The sequence below is a fragment of the Trachinotus anak genome, unplaced genomic scaffold, assembly GCF_046630095.1.
Source record: "Trachinotus anak isolate AG129_WGS33_773 ecotype Australia unplaced genomic scaffold, CSIRO_AGI_Tana_v1 ptg000028l, whole genome shotgun sequence".
Taxonomy (NCBI): domain Eukaryota; kingdom Metazoa; phylum Chordata; class Actinopteri; order Carangiformes; family Carangidae; genus Trachinotus; species Trachinotus anak.
In genome coordinates, this window is record NW_027273879.1 from 8,792,501 (window position 1) to 8,816,947 (window position 24,447).

Here is a 24,447-nt window from a genome sequence, read left to right on the forward strand (position 1 = left end):
TAGCTTTGATTCAGCTAATGTTAAGTTACTGTGGCCAGTTCCTGGAGATTTGGAGACCAGACACCTGAAAAACGACAGCATTAGTTGTCTGTTTACATTTTCCTGACAAGTGACGTCTTGCTATCCGAAGAATAATGGCAGTCCTCTTTCAGCAGCAAAGGTGGAAGTTGCATGATGTTGGTAAACCGCCACAAAAAGGGAGGAAGTCGAGGTGGATGACTAAGCGCACAACTGCGATCTCATTAACCGCGGGCTGCGGTTTGCGTCCATAGTCAACGCTGATTTTCTTTTGCAAGTCTATCAAGGCTAAGAACTGCAAACCCGTTGGCAGTGCCACATAGCAGCCTATTGCCTATTTTATTTTTCTTTTCACACAACTTTCTCCTGAACAAAGATGTCAAAGCCTTGATTGAACAGCTTCAGAAGCCCTAAATGTCCTTTAACTAAAACTCCTGTCTTTTTCAGATGCCAATGAATCATTACCTACCTTACCCTATCAAAGCTTCTGCAGACCTTGACTCTGGACTTGTTTGACCTGTCACACATGAGGACACTGTGGGCTCTCATGGTGGTCTCAAATACAGCGTTCAGATTCAAAGGCTACATCCACACTAATACATAAAATGATCTCCATCCAGATAACCATTTTAGCTTTAGCTTTAGATGGCCGTATCACAAATACTCTCCATCCATACTATCACACATGACTATTCACATATAGTGGGCATGCATGTGCCAGTGTAAACAGGGAGCAGATTGTCTACCTTGCAGTTGGTTAGTTGAAGAAAATACTATAAACAAGGAAAAGGAAAGGCAGTTGTAGCGTTATAAAATGCAGAATTTAACTGCACAACAGCTGCTAGCAAAGACAACAAGGTCAGTAATGCTCATAATTCGTTATCCATGTTGCATTCACCACTGGTAGTCAAGGCTAATTCTGCTACATCATCATTTCCAAAGGTTTCCATTTATGCCCGTTCACACTACATCGCAACCCCAGAGTTTTCAAACAGTTCCAGCATTGTCTCCAGAAGTCTCTGTTTTGGGGACTCAAAACTCTGCAGTAGTATGGATGCCAGGCATAAACACAGGAAAAGTGATGCGTTTTAAAACTAAAACATATTACCGTGGAACCATAGAGTGGGATTCATATCCACAGTCCTATATGTGATTAGGTGTGGGCAACAAAAGCACTTTGGTTATGGTTTAGGAAAGATTGTGCTTTGTATGAATAAACACACTTAAGTCACTATGAACTGTGGTCTGTATTAAACCAAACTAAATGCTGTAGTCACGACAAGTGGATACTGTACAGCAATATGTGATATTTTAGAGGAAAACAAATACTTTATCTGTGAACATTCAGTATCAACATATTTGCGACATGCCAAAAATGTAAATTAACAAAATGTCCTCATTACATTAACAGAGAACATAATCCAGTTGCAATTACATTTCCTACAAAAAAATAAAATAAAATTGTCGCTGCAATTTAGTTGTATATAAACAAAGGAGACAGGGTTGAGGTAGGAAAACACCTTTCCTAAACAAAGGGCCCCCCTAGAACATGACAGCATTTCACCCATCTAATTGTTGGGGTCACTAGCAAAGGGCACTACATTCTTCTGAGTAATATGATCCTCATTATGCAGCTAGAGCAAACACAAAGCTAGCCGTTGTTTCTATCAAAGACACTTATTGACTACAAGAATATGACTAGCTCTTGTTAGGTCTTTTTATTTGTTACAAAGTTAAAAAATGTCACAATATGGTAAAGCAAACTATTTCTAAATGGACTGTAGAGGTAGATATATACAGATATAAGGGTATTTCCACAACCTACTTCACCAATTGTGTTTCTACATCCTGTACTGGACTGATAGTGAAAGTATGCCACTAAGCAACATGTAACCTGAGTGTCATAATGCACCTTTGGCTCTATATGGCAAATATTGCTACTCTACTATTGAGTTCATGCTTGAGTTCTCCTGGCTGAGAACTGGCTGCTAATAGCCATGCTATGATAGGCTGCTGTTGGCAGCAGGGAGGAATGAAAAAGAAGAAGTGGTGCAGATGTATCACAGCTCTACAAATTCTCCATCCGTTTGAACTGGGTTAGTGGGATATACTACAATATAAGAACAGCATTTAGAATGACAGGGACATTAATATACAGCAAATTTGTGAAAGAGCTGATGACCAGCATCGTCTCCAGGTCTCATTTGATGTGGTACAGTCATTTGACACATGCGTGTATGTGATAGACATGACTTCTGTCAGCCATCCAGAATTCATAAAACCACACTTTCATCTGTAGCTGATTAGATAAGATATTTAACTGGTCTGATATGCAACTCACACTACAAAGGATTTTATTCCAGTCGCAGACAAGGTGTCACGTGATAAGATTTCATCATTGGTGTGTCTTTGTGCATCCAGACATTCTTCTCAAGACCCCTGTAGGAATAGAGGTTTTATCTTGGCTCGCTCAAAGTCAGGCACAAGGCACCGTAACATGCCGTTCAAAGGTGTTTTGATAGTACCAGGTGATTACACATGGAAGCATGTGCGAATGTATGTGCCCACTACTGAGAGCAAGAAGAGAGTTAGTGTGTGTCTGTGCTCATCTGTGTGTGTGTCCCTGCCTTCACTGATGTGTGCACTAGGTTTATGTGTGAGCATGCATATGGATGTGTTTCCGTTCTGTAGCTGCTTGTTGTTCTTGGCTGAGCAATCCCAGATGAGAAAAGCAGATAAATTTAAGAAAGTTGAGGAAAAATCTCAGATTGAGCCTGCAAGAACAACAAACAGGGCAATGCTCCTTTTGTCACTGTGGCAGCTGACATGCATTTGAGGTTTCACTGCTATTCATTTTACACCTATGGTCTAACAAACTAAGTCTACATGTTTATACCTAAAAGAGGTACTTTAAAAGAGCAATTTAAATGCAAATGTATGCATTTAAAAAAGGTCTCTATGTGATATATGTATGGTCTCTATGTATACACACTATATACAGTATATTAATTCTAAATGTGATATTAGTTGACTAGCTTTCTGTGTCATTGAAAAAAATAATGATTCTAAATAAAGTATAAAGGTTTTGGCATTGCTTTTTATTTCCCCATTAATCTTAACACACCCTTGCTTCTCTATAGGTTGTTGGAGATTGGGAATGAGTCTTGCATAATCCTACTAATATGAACTATATTCATGAATTATAGACAGAGTGAAGACAGTAGTCCTCATGGATTTCTATACAACTATACTCCAGGATAGGAAACTAACAATATACTGTATATATATTGGATTATATACAATACTATAGCCTCTCCTGGAAGGCACTTGAAAGATAAGTTCACAAATGCAGGATTCAGATGCTGTTTAACCATTTGACGAAAACCTTTGTTGAAGTATACTGAGACCTTCTGTGGGTACTCACAAAAATTGTTTTTCACAATTAGCCAGAAAGTGTGAAATACAAAAAATATAATTAGGCAAATCCTGTATCTTTTTTTATGCGGACACATCAGAGCAGACTTGTCAGCAAAGTAGCTTAGGGGATGAATAGAGGATGTAAAGGGGAAGAGTGGTGCAGAACCAGGGCAGAGTCCAATTACAGAAGGGGTGTGGGGCAGTATTGATAGTGGGGGAGCTGCCCTTTCTCTCTTTTAGCTGGGAGGTCTCTTCACATCAGCCCTGAGATAGATTTTGACCGAATGACAGCTCTGAAACCCACAACAGGAAGAGGATTAGCCCATGGGCTAGGGTGCCTCACAGGGATGGGATCAAACTAACCCAACCTTCCAACCTTCTCTCTTCATACTTTCTCAACCCCCTAAAGTTCTTCTCCTCACCTATTGCCCCCCCATGAACCGAGCAATGATTCCCCCCCAACTGGCCCAACCTTCCACCCCTCCGTCTCCACTTCACCCTTCTTACTCCCTAACATAATTTACCCTGTCACCATGACCTCCCAGCCCTTAGCCATTCCAAACAAACTACCACCCATGGATGGAGCCAAAAGAGCCAAGATGTCAGCCGTTCCTCTTGCTCAGTTTGCCCCAGCTCAGGTGAAGGCCAGTGGCCTCATGGTAGGAGGTCAGTCTCCCCCCTTCAACAACACCTCCATCACTCATTCAAGCCTCATGGAAACATGCTGCAAGAAGAAGCATCTTACTGTGTGGTCAACAAAAGCATTTCAGCAGCTGGACCCGGGTGATGAAACAGAGTACTTAACATTGGATTTGTGGCATGCCAAAACATCTGGGTGAACTTTACTCCACCATGTGAAAGGCTATGTTCTGTTTGTTGTGAGACAATGAGTTTAATGAAGCATTATCTTCGCCAAAGGCTAGAACGCCTCATCAAACTCACATCACAGAATGTAACATCTCTGGCATATATCTGACTCTTGGTTCTCCAACAGAATTTGTTTGTTGAAGGATAGTATTGTACACAGGAACAGAGCTGCAATGATTGGTTAATTAAATGATTAATGGACAGAATTAATCAGGAACAATTTTGATAATGGAGTAATCATTTCAGACTTTTCTTTAAGCAAAAATGCCAAACATCTGCTTGTTCCAGCTCCTCAGATGTTGAAGATTTGTTGTTTACCATTCATGATAGAAAACCGAATTTTTGGGGGGATTTGGACTGTTATAAATTAATAATATTGGGCATTTTTCACTTGATGACATTTTATAGACAAAATAATTACTCAATTAATCAACAAAATAAGAGGCAGATTCATCAATAATGAAAATAATTGTTATTTGCTTGCTAATACATGCAAATAGACCCCAGAGCACAGTAGTACACTCATATGTTGTTTAAAGATATGTAAGTTAATGATCTTGCATCGTATTCATACACTCAATATAAAGCCCAGTTTCCAAACATTGATCAATAATCAACAATAACTCAAAACAGAACACATAAAGTACACACTGTGCACACTATCCCATCAGTATGTTTTCTCTTTTTGTTTTTTTCTTTTTATGTTTGTTCCAAACTGTCTGGTAAATGTTTTCTGTAAAAAAAAAACAAAAAAACAAAAGAAAAACCTAGTATATATGTTTTTGGTTGTCACACTTATTCTTCATTTGCATCAGTTATAGAGTTTGATGGCTGGAACACACAAACTTACTTGCTATAAAACATCTCTGACCATCTCACAGAGACAATATCCCATATGCTCTCACAACAAAATAGTCAGCCAGTGCCACTGACCACTACCACTGGAATGCAACCACAGCTAGTGAAATATACCACAGCAGTAAAACTACCTACAGTACATCAGTAATCACTGAAGTGTGCCAAAACCCCCAAATTAATACATCCCCACTGCAGACAGCTTTCCGTAGACACTGCCATTCAACCAAGAAGTTGTGTAAAGACACTTTTTGGAACTTAGGTGTCATCACTCCATCTTGCATAACATGCATACTCACCCTTTCGCCTCTTATCAAGCACTTTCCTTCTCATGTGAACCACGCTGACAGCACGATAGCGAGATGGCACAACACGCAGCGGTGCCATGTATAGCAAAATCTTTATCGAGTCAGCACATTCCATGAAAGCAAAGCACTAAACTCTCACCACAGCATGTAGATAATACCTTCAACAAGCCATCTGTTTGCCCTTGCTTCATGGAACATGGGAAAAAACAAATGTGGGCAACGATTGACCTGTGACTTAGGAAACAAATGTTGGGCAGCAGATTTGAAACTGCAGAAGCTGTGGTGGCTTGCTAGTGCTCCTGGGGGTATTGAAAAGGATATCTGGTATTACAAAAACATATTTTTGTGGATGGTTTCCACAGATAAATAAACACCTTCTTACTGGCATGTCTAAAAACCCCTCATTACATCACATTCAAGCAGGAAGCTAAATGGTAACCACTCAGCAATTCTCAACTTCTAAAAGAAAATACTTTGGGTAAAAACAATTGTTTCCAGCCAAAGAATGTCAAATGTATTGTATGGCTTCCTTTTTGCTGAGAGGAAATTTTGGTCTTTCTTAAACCTTGGCAAAAACCAAACTTCTGTCTCATGGTAGTTAGTTATTTCTAAACTCAGGAATGTCAGGGAGTATCCTGAGTTTTGCACGTGCTGCCTGCTGACACAGTCAGTAAGTGATGACTGACATTCACCTACCAGATCACTCACCTGTCTGTATATCGGCGGGTAGGTTCATTCAGCATCAGACTATGAGGTGCATGGGTGAAAGGTGGCTGGCGCAACAGGCGGTAGCGTAGTGGTTGGCAATGTCTACAAAGTATGCAGTCTGGCTTGGATGCCAAGAGGGTGGCATCAATCTCTAGGTGTTGCTCCATAGTGAAAAACTGCACCCCATACACCTCCTCTTCGGTTTCCAGCTTCAGAGTCAGTGGGGTGTCACAAAAGACATGACTGGGGCCCAGTGGAATATTGTTCCCACTGACGGTCAGCAGCAAGATGTTGTGGATGGCTGGCAGCGCTGTTTCTTCAGGGCTGAAGAAGGTCACCCACACGGTAAGATAGTCTGGTACGAGCGGGTAGGGGAACTCCAGCTGAAGCATGCAGCCCTGGACAGGGCACTCCGACAGGCCGACAACACCTTGCTCAATCCCTGCATTGGGGCTCCAGGTGCGGACACTTGGCTCACAGGCCTGCTCCACATCTGGAGGCCCTGTGGGATAAAATTACAAAAAGAGATACAGTGTCACACACACAACATGTAAACAACAAAGAGACTTCACCACAACAACATGACACTAAAAATAAATCAGATACAATAAGCAAAAGCCAGCTGGCTATTCCCTACACACACATTATGAATGATTGTTGTATTGCATAAAGACGTATAATGAGGAATACAAGCGATGCAGGTAAGTTATGAAGCTAGTAGCCTTTTAATGAGTGCTGGCAGAAAGAATTTGCATCAGTGATCTTGTGAATGTATCTGCACTTCTTACAGCATCAAGGTAGAGGTGAAACTGAGAGTTCATTGTGAGTCCATCTGCAGAGGAAAGGCAGAGCTGAGGTGTGTACCTTCTGAGAGGGGCCCTGTGCAGGGTTCGCACTTCAGCACAGTCATTACAACCTCTAACAGTCACACTCCAGCCATATTTGGAGTCCACACACAGCTAACTCGCATTATCCCAAGTGACGTACACTAACATTCATCAAGCACTTTTAGAAGCCAGCAAGCGGCAGACACTATGTTCTCCCTCGAGTTCCTTTTGTGCATTTCCAAGCTGGCAACCAACAAAGCCATTTGCTAACCTCATTTCTGGGCACCATGCAAAATTCCAGTGTTTAATCAAGTGAGGACTGAATATGGTTTCCAAGCCACATTATCTCAACACATTTATTATTGTACTGTAAGTGTGTGTGTGTGGCCAGAGTGGAGGTGAATTAAAGAAAAAGAGGAAAAAAAAGGCAAAGAGAAAGAGAGGGAGGGAGAAAGAGAGGGGAGGCTGGGAGAGAATGAACTAAGATACTCCAAGAGCTTGGCTTTTTGCTCTGCTCATGTAGTCCTGGCTTTATGGGTACATTTTCATTGAGTTTGCAAAGAAAGCAGCTGTAGCCACTGAAAATATTTTGTAATGTCAGCTGTTATGATGGGCCCTACTCCTGCTCTGGCGCTGTTGCAAATGTGGTTGGAGATTTAAGAGGAGACAGAATAGGGGTGTCATCCACTGTGTAACCTAAGGCAATGTAAATGTACTTGAAACATACAAAGATGTACCCATGATTGTCAGTACAATCTGTCCAAGCAAAGGGTTTGAAATCCAGGATCAAATTTATATGTAATTATCAGCTACCTGCAACAGGTCATTCAGAAAGACATTTTTATAGAAAGATAGATGCTATATTTCATAATGGTGTCTTGGTCCCTTAGACTTCACAGCTGGACCCCCCAAACACTTATATCAGCTACTTACTTCTATATAAACAGCCCAGCTCTGAAGAGTTTGACCTATAATTCCCTCAGAGCTGGAGGAAGGGGCCTCAAGATAATTGGACCATCCAGACCTGAGCTTTGAATATGAGCCATTCATTCCCTGTTGATTAGCTGATCCAATTTGGGTATTAGTCTGTCAACAAAAACACCCATTCTGAGAAGAATATGTGAAATACAGTGAGTATAACTGCAGTGAACTGCAATTCAACATGAGTCATGATTGTGCCTGTGCTCTCAAAGCTCTTCAATATCACATGAACATCATCATTAGGTGCAAAGATAGAGGTCCAGACAAAATGAGACTGAAATGGACTAGTTACATCTCATTTGGGGATGAGCATTGGCATCCCTCATGGAGAAGTAGCAATTACAAATCAAGACTTTTACCATTCAACAATTTGTATATTCAGATAATGACCTCAGAATGGATGGTAATGGTTGTGTATAGCAACCACATGACCTGCAACTAGTGCACCACCCAGCACTGTTCCTGTCTGGCAGGATATGGTAGATGTGTATCTCCCTGATTTTTTTTTTTTTTTCCTTTTTGCTGTGAAATTCAAATGAATAAAGGAGGAGGATTTTTAATTTTTTTTAAAACATTAACATCCACTACTTACTGAAGAATTATCATCATGGGAATTCCGTAATCAGCAACTGAGCTAGCCAATTACACTTAATCTTTTTCATGCACAAGCAATGCAAAAAATACTGATATTGTGCAGTTCTAGAGGTAAGATGGTCAATGTTTGACACAACTTATGGAAATCAGCTTTAAAGAGTTGCCAAAATATAACTCCAGGATAGATGCTGATGCCGGCCCACTATCCAGTCATCCTCCTGCTCTGGAGAATCATACTGATCCACAAAAAGACCAGAGAGGCGGATGAATAAACAGACAGGGATATGTCCGGGCATGCACACTTTATGCTTTCTAAGAAGTGTCTGGCTCTGGCTCTCACTATCGATGACTCACTGTCACACACTGTTACACACTTCCTCACTCAGAAGGCAGACATCAACCCCCTCCAACCCTTTCGCCCTGACACACACACACAAACAGAGAGACACTCCACAGACACACTTTATGAAGGCAACAGACACTGTGCAGCTTGGGAATCAATGTCACATAACAGGGTATTTCAGAGGTTAAACTGTCATAGCCGTTGGAGGCTAGTGTGTTTTTTTTTTTTTTTTTCATATGTGGAGCAGATGACACAGGTGCTACTTTTGGATACACATCCCTACAGATTGTTTTGACTGAAGGAGCTAACATACCGTAATGAACTGATGACGGGAGCCAAGGAAAATCATTGAGGAGAAAGGTAATGAATGACCAGTGGAGGATGACAGCAAACTTCGGGAGGAAAAATCTTCAAGACAGATGTTTATTTAAATAAAACCAACTCTTTTACTTTTAATAACAAGTTTACCAAAAGACATCAATAACTAAGAACAGATTGTGAACTTTACTTCGCTTTTAACTTAGCAACCTAACAAGGGTCAAACTGAACAGATTTTTGAACTGAGTTTTGAGCCCTTTCCTCTGCACGATATGGTTACTATTCATTAAGGGTGTAAATGCTATAATTGAATAAATATTCACTTAGCTACATCAGACATTAGGTCATTTTATCAAACATGGCCAGTGCTTGAACTTGGCAGGAAAGACGACAATACTCTCTTCCTTTGATCACTTGTTTTCCGTTAGCCAGTTACGTGATATAACAACGGAACACAAGAGATAAATTAAACACAGGGATCCCATTAATGTGTCGAGGAGAACCACCTAGGTCTTGACTTTATTTTCTCTCCCAAATAGGTTTTATGCAAAATCGAGGGATAGACAGTGAGCTCAATTAAGGACAAGGTATGTTTTTTTTGGTTCATACTGGGTAGTTATCCTTGCGACACGGCCTAAATTGAGCCCTCTGTTCTTGAATAGTGTCAGACCGAGAAACCCTGAGTGGCACCACAGCAAGGCCTGACACTGTATTTCCTTCAAGGAGGGTTCTGATAATATCGTGGCCCTATGCATACAGACACACTCATGTTTGCTATGAAGCAATATTGAGTAGAAATCCACACGTATTTACATTCAATCAAACATTTTGTGCATTCCATATACTGCAAACACACATTAAGAGCATTATTTTATAAGTGCACATGGAGGTGCACTTACAAAATAACAGGAATGAGTATTCAAGTAGAGCTTCACACACACACACACACACACACACAGTCCCACACACATCTGATAGCAAACATACACATCCTGGGCCTTTCACTTCCATTCACGCACACTGCTGTTTTCAATCAACTCCGGATCCTCCCTTGTGAATGTCACTAACCACATGCAGTTCTCTTAACTATCTTGGGTGGTTTCCACCCCACCCAACCTTCTTACCCCTTCCCTGAATCCATATCCATGTGTGTTTTTTTCGTTCTTGCTTTTTTTTCTCCTCCTGCCATATTTCTCCGGGGCATAGAGTATTAAAGATTTATGAGAGGTACTGTAGCTCTCTCTTACCACACCAGTGTTTCCCAGTCAAGTAGTGTGAGGACACAGCCCACAAGTCCTTCAATAACAGGTGCCATGCACATGCATGGATGCTGATGAAAGATAGACACACATGCACATCCACACAAACGCATAAGTTGACATGCTTATCTTCCAATTATAGGATGTTATGTCAGTAGAATATATATTAATACTTAAGTTTATAATATCTTTGAGTCAGTAGTTTGCCAGACTGTCTGTTGGAAATGAGTAACTGCTGGACACATATGCACCATCACAGCAGGAAACGGCAGCTGCGGTATCCAGTGAGAAGCTGGCCCGAGCAGAGTTAACAGGGAATGGGGAGCTGCCACAAACAGGGACCCCTTCCAAGAGGGAAAATAGAGTACAGTTTACACACACAGCATGTTAGACAAGCCCAGACTTGCCTTTGGTACACACACTATAGCCAGTGTGAGAGCAAGGTTGAGTGACTTTAGAATCTATAGCGTGTCCACACACACACACACACGCACGCACACAGACATGCAGGCAAATATTCAGAAAAGCAACACAACCAGAGACAGAGAGACAAATTCAACTGTTTGGCACAATAATATTTCATTATTATTATTAATGGTGTTGAGTCATAGTTAGATTAGTATTATGGGGTTTTCCCGTTTGTTTTGACATTTAGTTTCATGGTATTAGACAAAATGGATGGATGAATGCATGAATGTATGATGGATGTATCCGTATTTCATACTCATACTTTTCATTATCTTTGTTTGTTTGTCCCTACTAGAAATACACATCCCCAGTTGTCAGAGATCTTATTTAGCTGGGCAACCAATACTGTTGAGCCCAGTAACAAATATAGGAAGATGTATTTTAACATTTTTGTTTTATTGTTGAGTGATCATCATTACTAATACTAGTAGGAGTAGAAGGTAAAATATATCCTGTTACTGCTGGATTTACCATTGTAATATCACTTGTATCAAACTCATATAGATGTAAAATTGCACATAAAACTAAAAAACATTGTAATACATCAATATGACATTTCCACACAGATCAGGGATCTGATGCTGCCTGAAGCAGCTGACAGATTTAGCTGATCTGATATATGGAGGAAGATGGTTCCAGAGTGTAAGGGCCAAAACAATGAAAGTCCTGTCAGCTTTTTAGATTTAAAGGTGGGATAATGGATAGATAATAGACCTCGGCAGACTCGTTACATGACTAGCTACATGATGTAAGGGTTCCACATCTCAGGTGTGGATGCTGAAGGCAATTATGCACAGGCTTATTAGTAAATATGCTAAAGCCAGTGAATGCCTGCATGTAGAGGATGAAATGCACATGTGACATATGGGACCACTGATTCTATATAGTTAAGTCTGACCAGTGATATATGTAAAAGACACATCTAAAAACTGTGACAAGTACCAAGGTTTTTAGAAAGTGTAGAATATGAATATAATATGGAAAAATAAAAGCATGCACACATAGTCATAGCTGCACATGGTCACATGCATAATATCCAGAGTATGCTTGAAGCTGCCATTGCCAGAACCACAGAGTGATCAGAGGTGCACAGATGGGACATCAACTATTTTTATAGCTTAAATACCTCATCCCTAATGCCTGTCCTTGTATAGTTCTAATGTTCTAATATTGATTCACTAATAGGACAAGAATGGAAAAAAAGAGAGAAAACAGATTTTTTTTTCTACAGTCCTGCTAATTTCAGCATACACTGCAATTTAAAAAAATGGGGAAATACAGCTAAGACATGACCTTTAACCTTGGTTTTGGACCTGAGCCCTCATATGGGAATTGTGGTACCATACAGCTCCATCCACTGGGAAGCGACCTCCTTGATCCCTCCATGTTGTCCCACGGCCCAAGTGTCATGAATGCAGTGAGTCATTTGCATGTTTTGGGGTTGAGTCAGTGACCAAAATCTTTGTATGTTTGAGTATTGAGTCAGAAAATCAACAAAAGGCAAACCTCAAACCATGTTATCGTATGGTAAACAGTAGATGAAAGGTGGATGTGGCTTAGCTTTTCTATTAAATTTACTTTTAGTAGAAACAGCTTTTTGATTGGTATTCAGTGCACAGTGGAGAATAAAGAGTATTTACAATATTTGCAGTTTTATTATCATAAGCATCAGTGAGAGTGCACTTGAACCGCTGTATGTTCCAAAGAACTGTCCAATTTGCAAACCTACCACCTTACACTGACACTGTCCAGTGTCAGAACACCTAACAACCTGCAAGTATATTATACAGTATTGCACTTTACCTTCAGCCTCTCTTGGGGACCAGTGTCCAGAAGGGGCACACGGTCGTGGGGAAGAGGAGTTGGAAGCATACTGCAGTAGAACTCTCCCCTCAGTGCATTTATCACACACTGATCCCACTTCTCTAGGAAACCAACACACAAGCACAGTAACCAACTTAGATACAGGTCAAATACACATCATTTATATAGTATCTAAAGACACAGTAATTAAAGTTATTGCAATTATGTGACAAATGAGGAGAGTTGAACGCAGCTTTTAGATGGTGCTTCATGGTTCAAGTTTAGTTTTTAGTCTGTGACTTTAATGTTAATTCAATTCTATCTATCACCATGCACACCAGCATCTGTTTGGCAACCCATCTGGCTCATTTCACCTGTTGTAAAAGTGTCCAGAAATCGGTGGAAACCATTCCAGGGTGATGGAATTATGGTGCTGCTCAACCACTTGCGGCGCCATTGGCACTGGAGGAGGTTTTGAGTAGGGTTGCCAGGTCTGGTAGATGAGGTCCAGGTAGCAGTGCATTCTAGCCACCTGGTTCAGTGTGAAGGAGTCTGTACAGGCATCATCTGCAGGTGAAAGAGGTTGCTGAGTGAGGATTGGATTTTGGTTTGATATGCAACAGGAAAGGATAGCAGGTATTATTCCATGAGTCCAATCACATGAATAAAAATAAGCTATTTGCCAGTACCAGTTTTTACTTAACTCTGACATGAAAAAAGTAAAACTTTTAAACAAAAGGAGTGACAAGAAAGGATGTGCCACCCGCTGTGTTTTCCACATGAGAGGTCCCTGCTAAATTCCACACCTGTCAGTATGCACACAGACCCAACAAATTCCTCTACAGTGATCTTTGAATGTCAGTTTTTGCATGTTTGAGGCAGCACTGTAACAATTTGCCCAGGTGAGGAGAAAAACACATGTGGAGGCCCCCACCCCCCATCTCACCTGCATAACTCATGTAGTTGTTAAACGGGGTGTGTGTGAAATGCCGACAGCCACAGGTTTCGTTGCCCGGCTCTGGATCATGGCAGCCTTTGTATTTGGGAGTGGGGTTGGTGTCTGCACACAGATCTCCAGTCTCCATTGACGGCTCAGTCTCCAGACATGCATCATTGCATGATTCGATCTCTGATATACCTCGAAACACATGGTAAAGCCCAAGACTGTGACCGATCTCGTGGACCATTGTGTCAGTGTGACCAAATGTACCATAGAAGGAAGGATTCAGCACAATTCCACCTGAGAAAATACAGAGGAAGAAGACACACACACATACATACATGTAAGCACTGCAAACACTCAAGTGAGTGTTCACACAATACAAATGCATACTCCTAGTGTAGTGTAAAGTAATTGTGGATCTGGAGTAAGATTCAGACAATGCATTATTCATGGGCCTCCTCAGCTTCATTATCACCTTCTTCCCTGTTAGAGCTGTGATGAAGACAGAGACTGCTTGGGGCTTGAAATGCAATTACTCAAAATCAACAATCTGGTCTTCCAAAAAAGGATGTGTGCATGTGCTTAAGAATGTGCATGTGAGAGTGTCTGCATGCATGCATGCATGCAAGTATGTATGTATGTATGTATGTGCTTTTATTTGTCTTCTACCCAAATGTGTGAGGGCCTCTTTGTCCCATGGCCAAGTGGCGACCCCTGCCAGATCTTCATCAGAAGAATTGGCAAAGAAGACATTCAGGTGAGTTGAGCCATCCAAATGCAGAATCTCTTTCAGCTCTTTCACATCCAAATAGGCTCTGGAAAATAAAATTAAAAAAAGAGAAAAAGAGTATTTCACATTAAGTTAATAGCTCTACAATTAGGATAGTCTCTTCCTGGTGAATGCACATTTTACCAAGGAAAAGTTTTACAAATAACAACAGTGTTGAAAGCCAAAAAAGAGCTTATGTAGTGTTATTGTTCAAGAAAACAGAGCTCAGAATTGGGTCCCTGTTGATTTTTTTTATTGGCAATTGCAACGGCCCTTAAACCAACAGAATGAGGAGGAATAATTGACCCTGTGAGGTTGAAACCAGTTGGCGTTTTAACCAATAAACAGAGACTTTTAATGTTGCTTCTCTCCTCGCTCTGCCTGAAGAATAGTTTCCCTTTGTAGACTTGAGTCAAAGTTGGCTTTGCTGCAAACCATCTTGTAGTCTGAAAATCACAGCAACACTTGTTCATTTGGACATGACCAACAGATTTTTGGTAATGTTGTGTCTAGAAGCTCTGGCACAGGGACTGTGCATCTGCACTGCAAGCTTAAAGAACTTTTTAATGATTGTGAATCTGGCTGGTATCAATTTTGACCCATCAAATCATTTCTTCCCATTCCATGAAATTTCGCTGAAGTTCCTGCTCACCTACATTTGCTCAACAGAAGGGAGATTACAGACTGTGCTGTTGTTGATGTTATTGTCTAGGAAGTGCAATAGGCAAATAAACAGTACGATGGGTGTACAGTGCACTTTGAGTTGAATTGTGGTTTGTGGAGACACTAAAAGCCAAGCCACAGTGTTTTTGTCTGTATGATGCAGGTGTTGTATGTTGGAACACAGTGAATCATGCTATAACCAGTGCAATAAAAAAAAAAATCCATTGTTTTGTTTGTTTTTGACAATTCTCTTATGTGCACTTCTTCTTCATCTCAAAATACATTACAGATGTCATGGTAGGACACCAAATAGGTGCTGGTAGGAATAAATCCACTTTAGTAGTGAGAGGAAAATTTATCTAGGACATTTTAACATTGTCACATGGAAGTTTTTTTTACTGTATAGTAAAATTACACTTTTATTTTTTGTTTGAGTTGACTCCTTAGTGAAATAAACAATGACCCCTGCTTGGTCATCTTATGCACCAACATTTGATATTACATATTAAAATCTTCACAATAGCCCTAAATATGCTGCATATAAGGAGAAATAAAGATCTATAGCACAAAATGTCTTTGAAGATTTTTTTTTCTGATAGCTTCTCAGATCAGCCTGATATTTCAGCTAGTTCTTCAGGTATTCTGATATCTCCATATCCATGACATAGTGTTTTGTCTCCGCGCTGGGAACACTAACAGCAGCACTAATGACTGCAATCACTCAACACAATGAGATGTCTTTGCAGCAGTGAAACTGTCATTCATTTTATGAACACATCAAACAAGTTTTCTCTATGAGCTTGGCTGGTGGTCCTGGCAAACAGCATCAACAAGCTCTGTCATCTCTTGGAAGAGCCAATAATGTGTTGCATATGCTGAAATGATAGTTTATTCTTTTCCTTTGACTCTCACAGGCTTTGGAAATAGATACACAATGGATACAGAAACATGAGTTTATCAAAAACAAAACATGACATTGGCCCTACTATCATAAATTAGATCCTCTTTGGATGTTTTGACCCAGTTTGTACAACCCACTTGCTCACCTTATATTTTGCACTCAGTATTTGTATGTTATTGGATCAAAAGATTAAGTGCATTAAGTTTTAAGATTAAGTTTCTTTCCTCCTTCCCCTTCTTTGATTAAATGGGCACTAACTTCTAAAATACAAACAACCTGCATGCACCCTGTGTCTTACCATCTTCACATCGCTAAGTCAGTGGCTAAATATTGGAATAATGAGTAGAGTCCTGTTTTGCATGTTCTGACATTAAAATGGGCCTGGATTAAAGGGCTTGGCTTCCTCATACCTGAACATAAATGGTGACAAGCGATGTGATGGAGGAAGGAAGGTGCACCATGAGGTAAACATGCAGATAAATGATGGCAAGGTAAACATGAGATAAAAAACAGAAATGGTGTTTGTGTGCTATCAATGAGAATACTTTGACACTCATAGGGACAGACCTGTCATATCTGAGCTGCTACTGAGCTGTTGTTTTGCACTTCCATGTATTTTAAAAAAGATGCCAATATTCTTTTTTTGTTTTTCATTTCAATGTATCATAAACACCTTTAGAAATATGCATATAATTTCAGTTTGTGCAACATCATTTTGTAAAACCTAAGTCATGCTTCTTCTTTGTGCATGTCACATTTGTCCCACTGAAGGGAACACCGGTAAACATGAGGATAAAAGCAAAACATTTCAAAGACTCAAGCCTTTGTGAAGTGCAGAATTCTGGAGCGTGCTATTTATATTTACTCTTCCACTCAACATCTGACTCAACATTAAGTATATTTACTCAGTGTTTTATATTGTAATGTTATGGGGTGGTGTAGAATTCCACTGGGCAAAGACTCATTTATGTAGCAGCTAAGGAGTTGAGATGAACACTGACAGTATAGCCTACACACTGGTAAGATTCACTACTGTGTCTACAATCATTTAATTGGGACTGTTTTCTGGGGGGGGGAATGCATTAAGAGACTCGCTAACATGCAACACAATTTATAATTGATGGCCCTGGAATAACAGAAGGGATATCTGCAAAAAGTTGAAAGTGGAGGGGATCAAATTTGACTTCTCGTGATTTCAACTGTATCATAGTGGAGTATCTCATTGCCAAAAATTGCCAAAGGAAAAATTGCCAAAAATTGTCAAACTAGTTTCTCTTTATTGGCCATTTTTTATTCAGTATATAAGAGAAATTTCTATTATTTTTACGAGATCATTCATTCTTTTAGATCATTAGACCATTTTATTTGGAGTCTAGAATTTGAACAACATTATAAGAACCACAAAATCTATTTTTGTCCTCAGCATTTTTAAAATGTATTAAATAAGCCAGCCAGCTGCACCAATGTGCTCTTTTTCCTTTTTTGGTTATTAGTCTCATGTTTGAAAACTAAGTGTCTGCATAAAATATTAAAAATGTAAAACCAAACTGTCTCATAGCGTATGTTCAACGTAGCCTAAAGGAAGCAATTTAAAAGTCAGTAACACTGGTGTTTGGCAGTGTTCTGGAAGAATTTACCCTAGTGAGAGCATTCTCCCACCGCGACAAGCCTACTAAGGTTACCACCAATGCACATTTTATATGCAGCTCCACGAAATGTTTCATAACATCTCTACAACCTTTGTTGGTCAAGTCTCTCTGCCTTAAATCACAAGTTGGATAAGGAGCTGCTTAGTGAAGACACAGTGTTCCCTCAAAACAGACGTGAAAAAAATATATATATATATGAATAAAGTGCAAATGCTATCTTGAAGCCTATGCGAGAGCAACTGGGCGCACTCACTGGGGCCAGGTTTAAGGAGAGAGAGAGAGAGAACAGATGATATAAGGTCCCTCTTCCTAATAATTTCAGGAATTTCATTATTTCCTTAGAAAATATTTGTCCAGAGTTTTCGGACATGCATGGGGGGTAAAGGGTCAGAGGGGTTTGATGCTGAAATGATTGAGTCAGCAATGAAAAAAAGCAGCGATTCTACTGCCGGGTCAAAACCTAACTAATCTGAGTTCAATTATTGTAACACCCTAGGCCCTGTTACAAAAACTCAATTTGCATCACATGCTGAACTGATGCGCAGAGGGACTTTCAGAGCAAAAACAGACCGTTTTATTATAATAATAAAAATATGGGCAATTTGTGTGTCTGTGTGTGCATACATGTGGGTGCACTTTTTTCATTTCACACTATATCTAATGATTCACATTGGTAAAGATCTGGTTAATGCTTTGGTTTGTTGCCACTGTCGGAAGTCAGTACCCAGTGACTTCATCTTGTAGTCAGTCAAAGTTTGGGCCTTTCTATCTGTCCATCCACATCTTACTCAAACCTCCCTGCCAATAACCCTTTACCCCGCTTTACCCCGCCCCCAGTGTTCTCTCTCTCTCACACACCCCTCAACTATTTCCCCATCCCATAGCCCCTGTTTCCCTCTCTTGCCTCTCATCATACATTTTTTCAGTAGAGATGAGCCACTTGGGAAGGACAGGATTTTCCATGCATTTAACCACACCACTTTTTAGACATGTCCTGGGAATAAAAAAAAAAAACTTTTAAAGACTTAAAAAGCAGGAGAAATAGAGAGTGAAAAATTGAGGGAGCCAGAGAGAGAAAGGTAAGGTGAGTGCAGAAAATTCAAGCATCACTGCAGGGCATCTGTTGCAGGGAGATCCAGGAGTGTGCGAGGCAGCTCAAAGTGCCGTGTTAATGCTTTTATATCTGATACATATTAAATAGGGGATTATGACTTCATCCATTTACACCCATATATAATTCATATAAACCCATAAATTTGACTCGTATACGTATGTCTGGAGCACCATAGTGTGAAAGCTGGGGTGAGCTGGCATGGCATGACACTCTCACGGCCAAGAACACTTTTAAAATTGGAGGGGGGCCCTCAGCTCCCCTGTCATCAAGTCAGTCAGCACCACAGCCCCTAAACCCATCATTCATCTCTGCCTTTATTACGATACTTGCTCTCTCCTCTTTAACCTCCCAACTTGCTCTGATTATTTTTTTCCCCTTCCACAAAAGACACATGCATAAGGACTGTGTCAATGCTCAGATTCCAGAGATCCTGCCGTGACTGCTCATTGGTGGGAGCAGGGTTTGAAGAAGTGGGATTTGGAGACATATGGAATGAGCAATTGGACAAACCATATGCTCCCCCACCTCTTCCCAGTTCCTATCTGACGCAGGAGCTCTTAATCGAGTACTGGGGTGAACGTTCTCAGTCCTGGCAGATGTGTGAACCTCTTCATCCGTGCCCTCCTTGACTTCTGAACCACAATTACCTCGCCAAGTCATTATCAGCTGAATTCCCTGGTGTGCCATGCTTTCAGAGGTCCACCAGATGCAGCTCCCTTGCCTGACTATAGTGGCCCAAGTAAAACCCCTCCTTACTTCACCTTCCCCTCAGTCCCCTAGTTATGCAGAAAGACTTCTATCAGCGCCCATGAGAGCACAGGTGAAACCTCAACAACAGGTGCTTTTATAAGTGTGCTATGGCTTTAAAGGGGAAGTGCAAAGTCCTGGTATTTATGCCCAAGCACTCCATTATGTTTTATGGGATGGGGGCTTAAGGTTTAGACGACCAACTGTAAAACACCCAAGTCAAGGGCCCTAGAGATTAGCTCCCTGCTCTAAGCTGGAATACAGCAGGGAGAGGGAGCGAAGGAGAGAGAAAGGGTGGTCCGTCCATTAACCTGTCACGTTGAGAGGTATTGACTTAGGAGGGGGAGAAAGACAGAGGCCAAGGGAAAACGGATGACCTATTAGCCTCTGACAAAGCCAGGCCAGAACTTTATTTCCAGAAAACATATTGAGACTGAAATCATCCGAATATCCGCCTTGCCAAGTTTGTATATCCATCTTGCTTTAGATTGGGAAATGTTTCCAAAAAGCCTTCGCAAAAACTATTTGACTCTCACAAACTCCAGTATTATAGAATTGTTGTTCAACCCAGTTGCTTGGATATTATGGGTCTTTGTGGACAGTCACACAACACACACATTATCATCTCAAACCACTTTTTCAGGGAGCCATTTGTTTTCTACCTTTCTGCACATATAATGTAAACTTGCACCGTATGAATTACAGCCACAATTTCAGATGTCCCTAGCTCCAGACATAAGAATGTTCAGCCTTCAAATAAATGCAGTCAGATAACATCAAATACCACCAAAACCATAAGAAGTGTCAAAACCAAGGGCTGTGAAAACAATGCAAAACATTTCCCCCAGCCAAATGTGGAGGGAGGGAAGGGGGGAGGTTATTATCAATGGTATTTTCAGAGGAAAGACTGTTGTAGAACCACAGAGCTGCCTGTGTCCTGTGCTAGCCAGATTTTTGAAAACACTACACGTAAGTGGTAACAGGCGCAAATGCTGCAAAAATAAATGCAGGACCTCACAACTATTGTTCCCCTGCATACACAGTACATTGTTCATCCAGAATTCCATAATTAAGGAGGAATGTCAAACTGTTTGTAGTGCAGCTCTCTGCAAGTCTCTCTAGACATACCATAATCAAAGCAAAATAAGCAACCACTTGAGGAGATTATATCTATTTTTTTCGACTGAAAAGTCTCTTGTCCTCTCTCTGTTTGTCTCCTTCCCGCCCTTGCTGGTATCCTTCCTTTCACAAACCCATCTTTCAAATGCCCGCAAGGATATTTGAACATTGCAACGGCAAGCATTTTGCCAATGGCTGATATCTAAATGAAGTAGTTTGCCCGCCACTTGATGAATGAGCTTCTAATGATGACTAAGCTGGAAGGGATGTGGTGGGAATTGAGAGATGGAAGCAACGGCAAACCCACCTGCTTTTCCTTTCTGATGTTGCTAATTAACTGTCATTATTTAGCTATTTAGCGGTCATTTTAAACAACAGCATAGTGCCAAACAGACAGTGCTTCCAGCTTAACTGTGATTGAAAACAGCCTGGTTTCCTTGATTCATGCTATCAGAAAGACCCAAACAATCCCACACACTAGGCCTACTAGTTTTTCTCCCTTTCGCTTGTCCCCACATCACAGTGGCAAGAACTACCGACAAACATCTGAATTTCAGTCATTCTTGTCTCCTTTTCTGGCGTAACCATAAAGACCCCCTGCACTGTCCACAAAAATGTCTCAGTCTACTGTGTTGAGTTTCAGTGTACCAAGAAACAAACAATCCAGCTATTGGAGGTCTGGCACAAACCTTATTACAGCAAATTCCAGAGATTTATTCTGCTTGCCAGCTTCTACTCATCATTTACAAGCCACAATGAGATTACTAGAAAAACAAAAACCTTCATGTATTTATGAGGGCCTCTGCATTCTCCTCAAGTAGCCGCCGAAACCACATAATCTCTTGCTTCATGTACAGTACACCTGGGAGATTCTGTAACACTGGTATTCACGTGCAAGTGAAGTGAACTTCACTTCACTGTTTTTCCTGGAAAATTCTTTCAGGCAGCCACGTTTAGGGACCCATACCTGCCTCCCCAGGAAACATGTCTGTCGGTGGTTTCCCAGAGAGAGTGGTATGTCTTTGAAATCATTTCCATTGCTACAAGCAAAACCCATATTGGACTCTCTTTTCTGACCTCTAATTGCCCTTACACTCTGTTTAAAGTGTCACTCTTTCCAAACCGATTCCCTTCTCCAATCAAGCCAGCTTAATGAGGACCACTGGGTATATGAGACACAGAGTAGAAAAAAGTGGGGAGAGTTGTTGAAAAATGGATACAAAAATGAGCGGTCTGGCCTGCGCATTTGCTACCAGGAAAGTCATCCAGTTGCGTTTGTTTTGCCCTGCTTAAGTGTGGAACACTGATTGAACCAGGCCAAGGCTAGATTGGACTAGCTGCCCCCAGAGGATATCCCAGGCCACACAGGATGGGAGTTGAGTTACACTCAGGCTCAGCCCCAATGGTCAGGAAACAGTAGGACTAGACATCAAAACCTATCTTCAGGGACACATGTATGGAAAGATTTGTTGTTTGATTTACACAAGGCATGTGAGGCCACGGTGTGGAGTGGGTTTACCAAAATTATTCAGTCATATCAACCACAAAAAATGTATGAAATTAAGATAGGAATGTTGTTGTTAGTTTAAAGTTTTTGGCAAGTTTAAGTCATATGTTTATTAAACATCTTCCAAATAGTTTACCAAGAGATTACCAGTGCTGATATGAGATCATGATAGCACATGATAGCATGCAAAATGTAAAAGAAGCGATCTTACTTGTGTGGAGAGGATCGGTTGAAGCATGTCTTGGTCACATCCGTCACATTGGGATTACAGCAGTCGCCAAGGTCATACAAGAAGTTTTCCCAGTTACATTCGGGGTCACATACACCATTCCCCTGTTTGTGTTCAGGGCAACGGCTCCGGTGCCCCGACATGCAGTCACCTGCGTCATACCCTGTCAGCGGATGGTTGCATTCTGGGTCACATGCATCATCGCCAACTTTGCTGATATCACAGTTAGCTAGAATCAGCCGGTTACGAAGGGAGGAATTGGTCACATTGTGAATGCTGAGTTCCCAGGTGATGTTGTAAGGGCTAAAGGCATCATTTAGCTGCTGGTGCTGCAGGCTGATCTGGTGGTCAGATACAGTCGGCCTCATCCGTGCATCGTCCCATATATTTATAACACGATATCGCACTTTCTTGGGCCGACGGAATGTCCAAAGCTGGTTGTAGTTTTTGATGACCTCAACATTGTCGCAGACAGTTTGACCACAAGTTGGAGGATCCAGCGTTGTGTCCAGTAATCCCTCAGCATTTCCAACTCCGCCACCACCCAGAAACCCTAATCGCCCACCTCCTCCCTGCTCAGGCTTTGGAAACTTACCATCTTTTACAGTCAGCCATTTTCGGCCAGGGTGCTCAAAGGTTTCACGAATGACCAGCTGAGGTAGATCTTGGGGGTCTTCATGGCCCTGCATATCCCTGATAATCTGCCTCTGCCCTCGGGCTTGCCTCCATAGACCCACCCTTTCCACTGCTCCCCTGTAATAATGATTTAGTGCATTCCCCCCCATCATCAGCACTTTGCACTCTTTGGTCAAATGACTGAAGATATCACCAGACTGCTCCCGACTGACGCCGACTTGGGCGCCATTGACAAAGAGCTTCATGTACACGCCATCATACGTGACTGCCACATGTGCCCATTGGTTGGGGACGTAGCGAGCATTGGAGTGGATGGAGGTCACTTTGTGGGCACGGTCTGTTTTAAGGGAGAAGAAGAAGCGGGGTTCACGGTTCCCATATTCACTAACTGCCTTGATGCCAAGCAGCCAGCCACGGTCACTGGAGGCATAGAAACATTTGTCGTACAGGCCTGGAGAAAGAATGAAAAAAAAAGTCATTTAATACGTGCCTTAATTTTCTGGTGTGAATGTGAACAACAACCAACGGTAATAACAAAAATAAATAGACAAAAGATAATCCTTTTCCAGAGGAATGCTAAAAATGTAGTTGAGGTTAGAGAGCAAAACTGAAACATTTTTTTTTAATATCTAAGGCCATGTTGTCCTGGAAATTGGGTTGAAGTGCATGTTTAGCTAAGGGAGACCCCATGGAAATATCTCGGTCGCGGCTTTTCATGAACACTGAGCGCATTTAAAGTTGTTCATGTAAATGTCCCTTGCCAGCTGTGTAGCCAGAGAACGCTAGTTTTCTGCTAAAGCCTTGTTTTTGTAGAGGCACCAAAACACCTTTTTCCTGTTTCACTTGGACCGTGTGTGTCAGCTTCAGCATGGTAATGTGTTTTCACTTCTTAGGGGATCTCTGAATGCTAACTGTTTGTTTGTTTAACGCTTGTTGAGGTACGTGTGTGCAGGCACACAAGTGCACGTCTGTGCGTGTGCATGTGTGTTTGTGTTAATACATGTTCGTGACTGTTGCATATATCCAAACAGTCCAGTCAAACTGCACACAGCTTCCAAAGCACTTTGACATGCCTCACAAGGTCCATCTCAGCATGTGAAAATCTTGGTGTTCACAGGTGATTCTGGGGAGAGAGCTGGACTCCACTCTTGTCACAAGAATACATTTCTGGGATTTGTTAATATTAAGGTAGCACTTCTAACCATGGACTTTCTGGTAGTTATACTTATCCACAAAGAGAGACTCAATTTGTGACCTGCACACACAGCCCATATGAAGACGGTATGGAGTGTCCTTTACAGTTGTTTCTAAATGCCGGTAAATACCCTTCATATTTGTCTCTGCTACCTTTAGTATGGTCAGGAATTATAAGCTGATTATCATAGTGACGTTCACATCTTTGCC

General features: G+C 41.2%; 1 protein-coding gene across 2 annotated transcripts in view; it reads right to left on the reverse strand.

Moving 5' to 3' along the window:
- Positions 1-24,447, reverse strand: part of pappaa (pregnancy-associated plasma protein A, pappalysin 1a) — an 86,065-nt gene that overhangs the window by 55,713 nt on the left and 5,905 nt on the right. For both annotated transcript variants that reach the window (XM_071465261.1, XM_071465263.1), the window contains exons 2-7: positions 22,390-23,494; positions 14,379-14,524; positions 13,713-14,006; positions 13,141-13,333; positions 12,767-12,888; positions 6,174-6,675 (exon numbers count right to left, since the gene is read on the reverse strand). In XM_071465261.1, the coding sequence (XP_071321362.1) occupies positions 6,174-6,675; positions 12,767-12,888; positions 13,141-13,333; positions 13,713-14,006; positions 14,379-14,524; positions 22,390-23,494 (2,362 nt within the window). The remainder of the gene's footprint in view (positions 1-6,173; positions 6,676-12,766; positions 12,889-13,140; positions 13,334-13,712; positions 14,007-14,378; positions 14,525-22,389; positions 23,495-24,447) is intronic.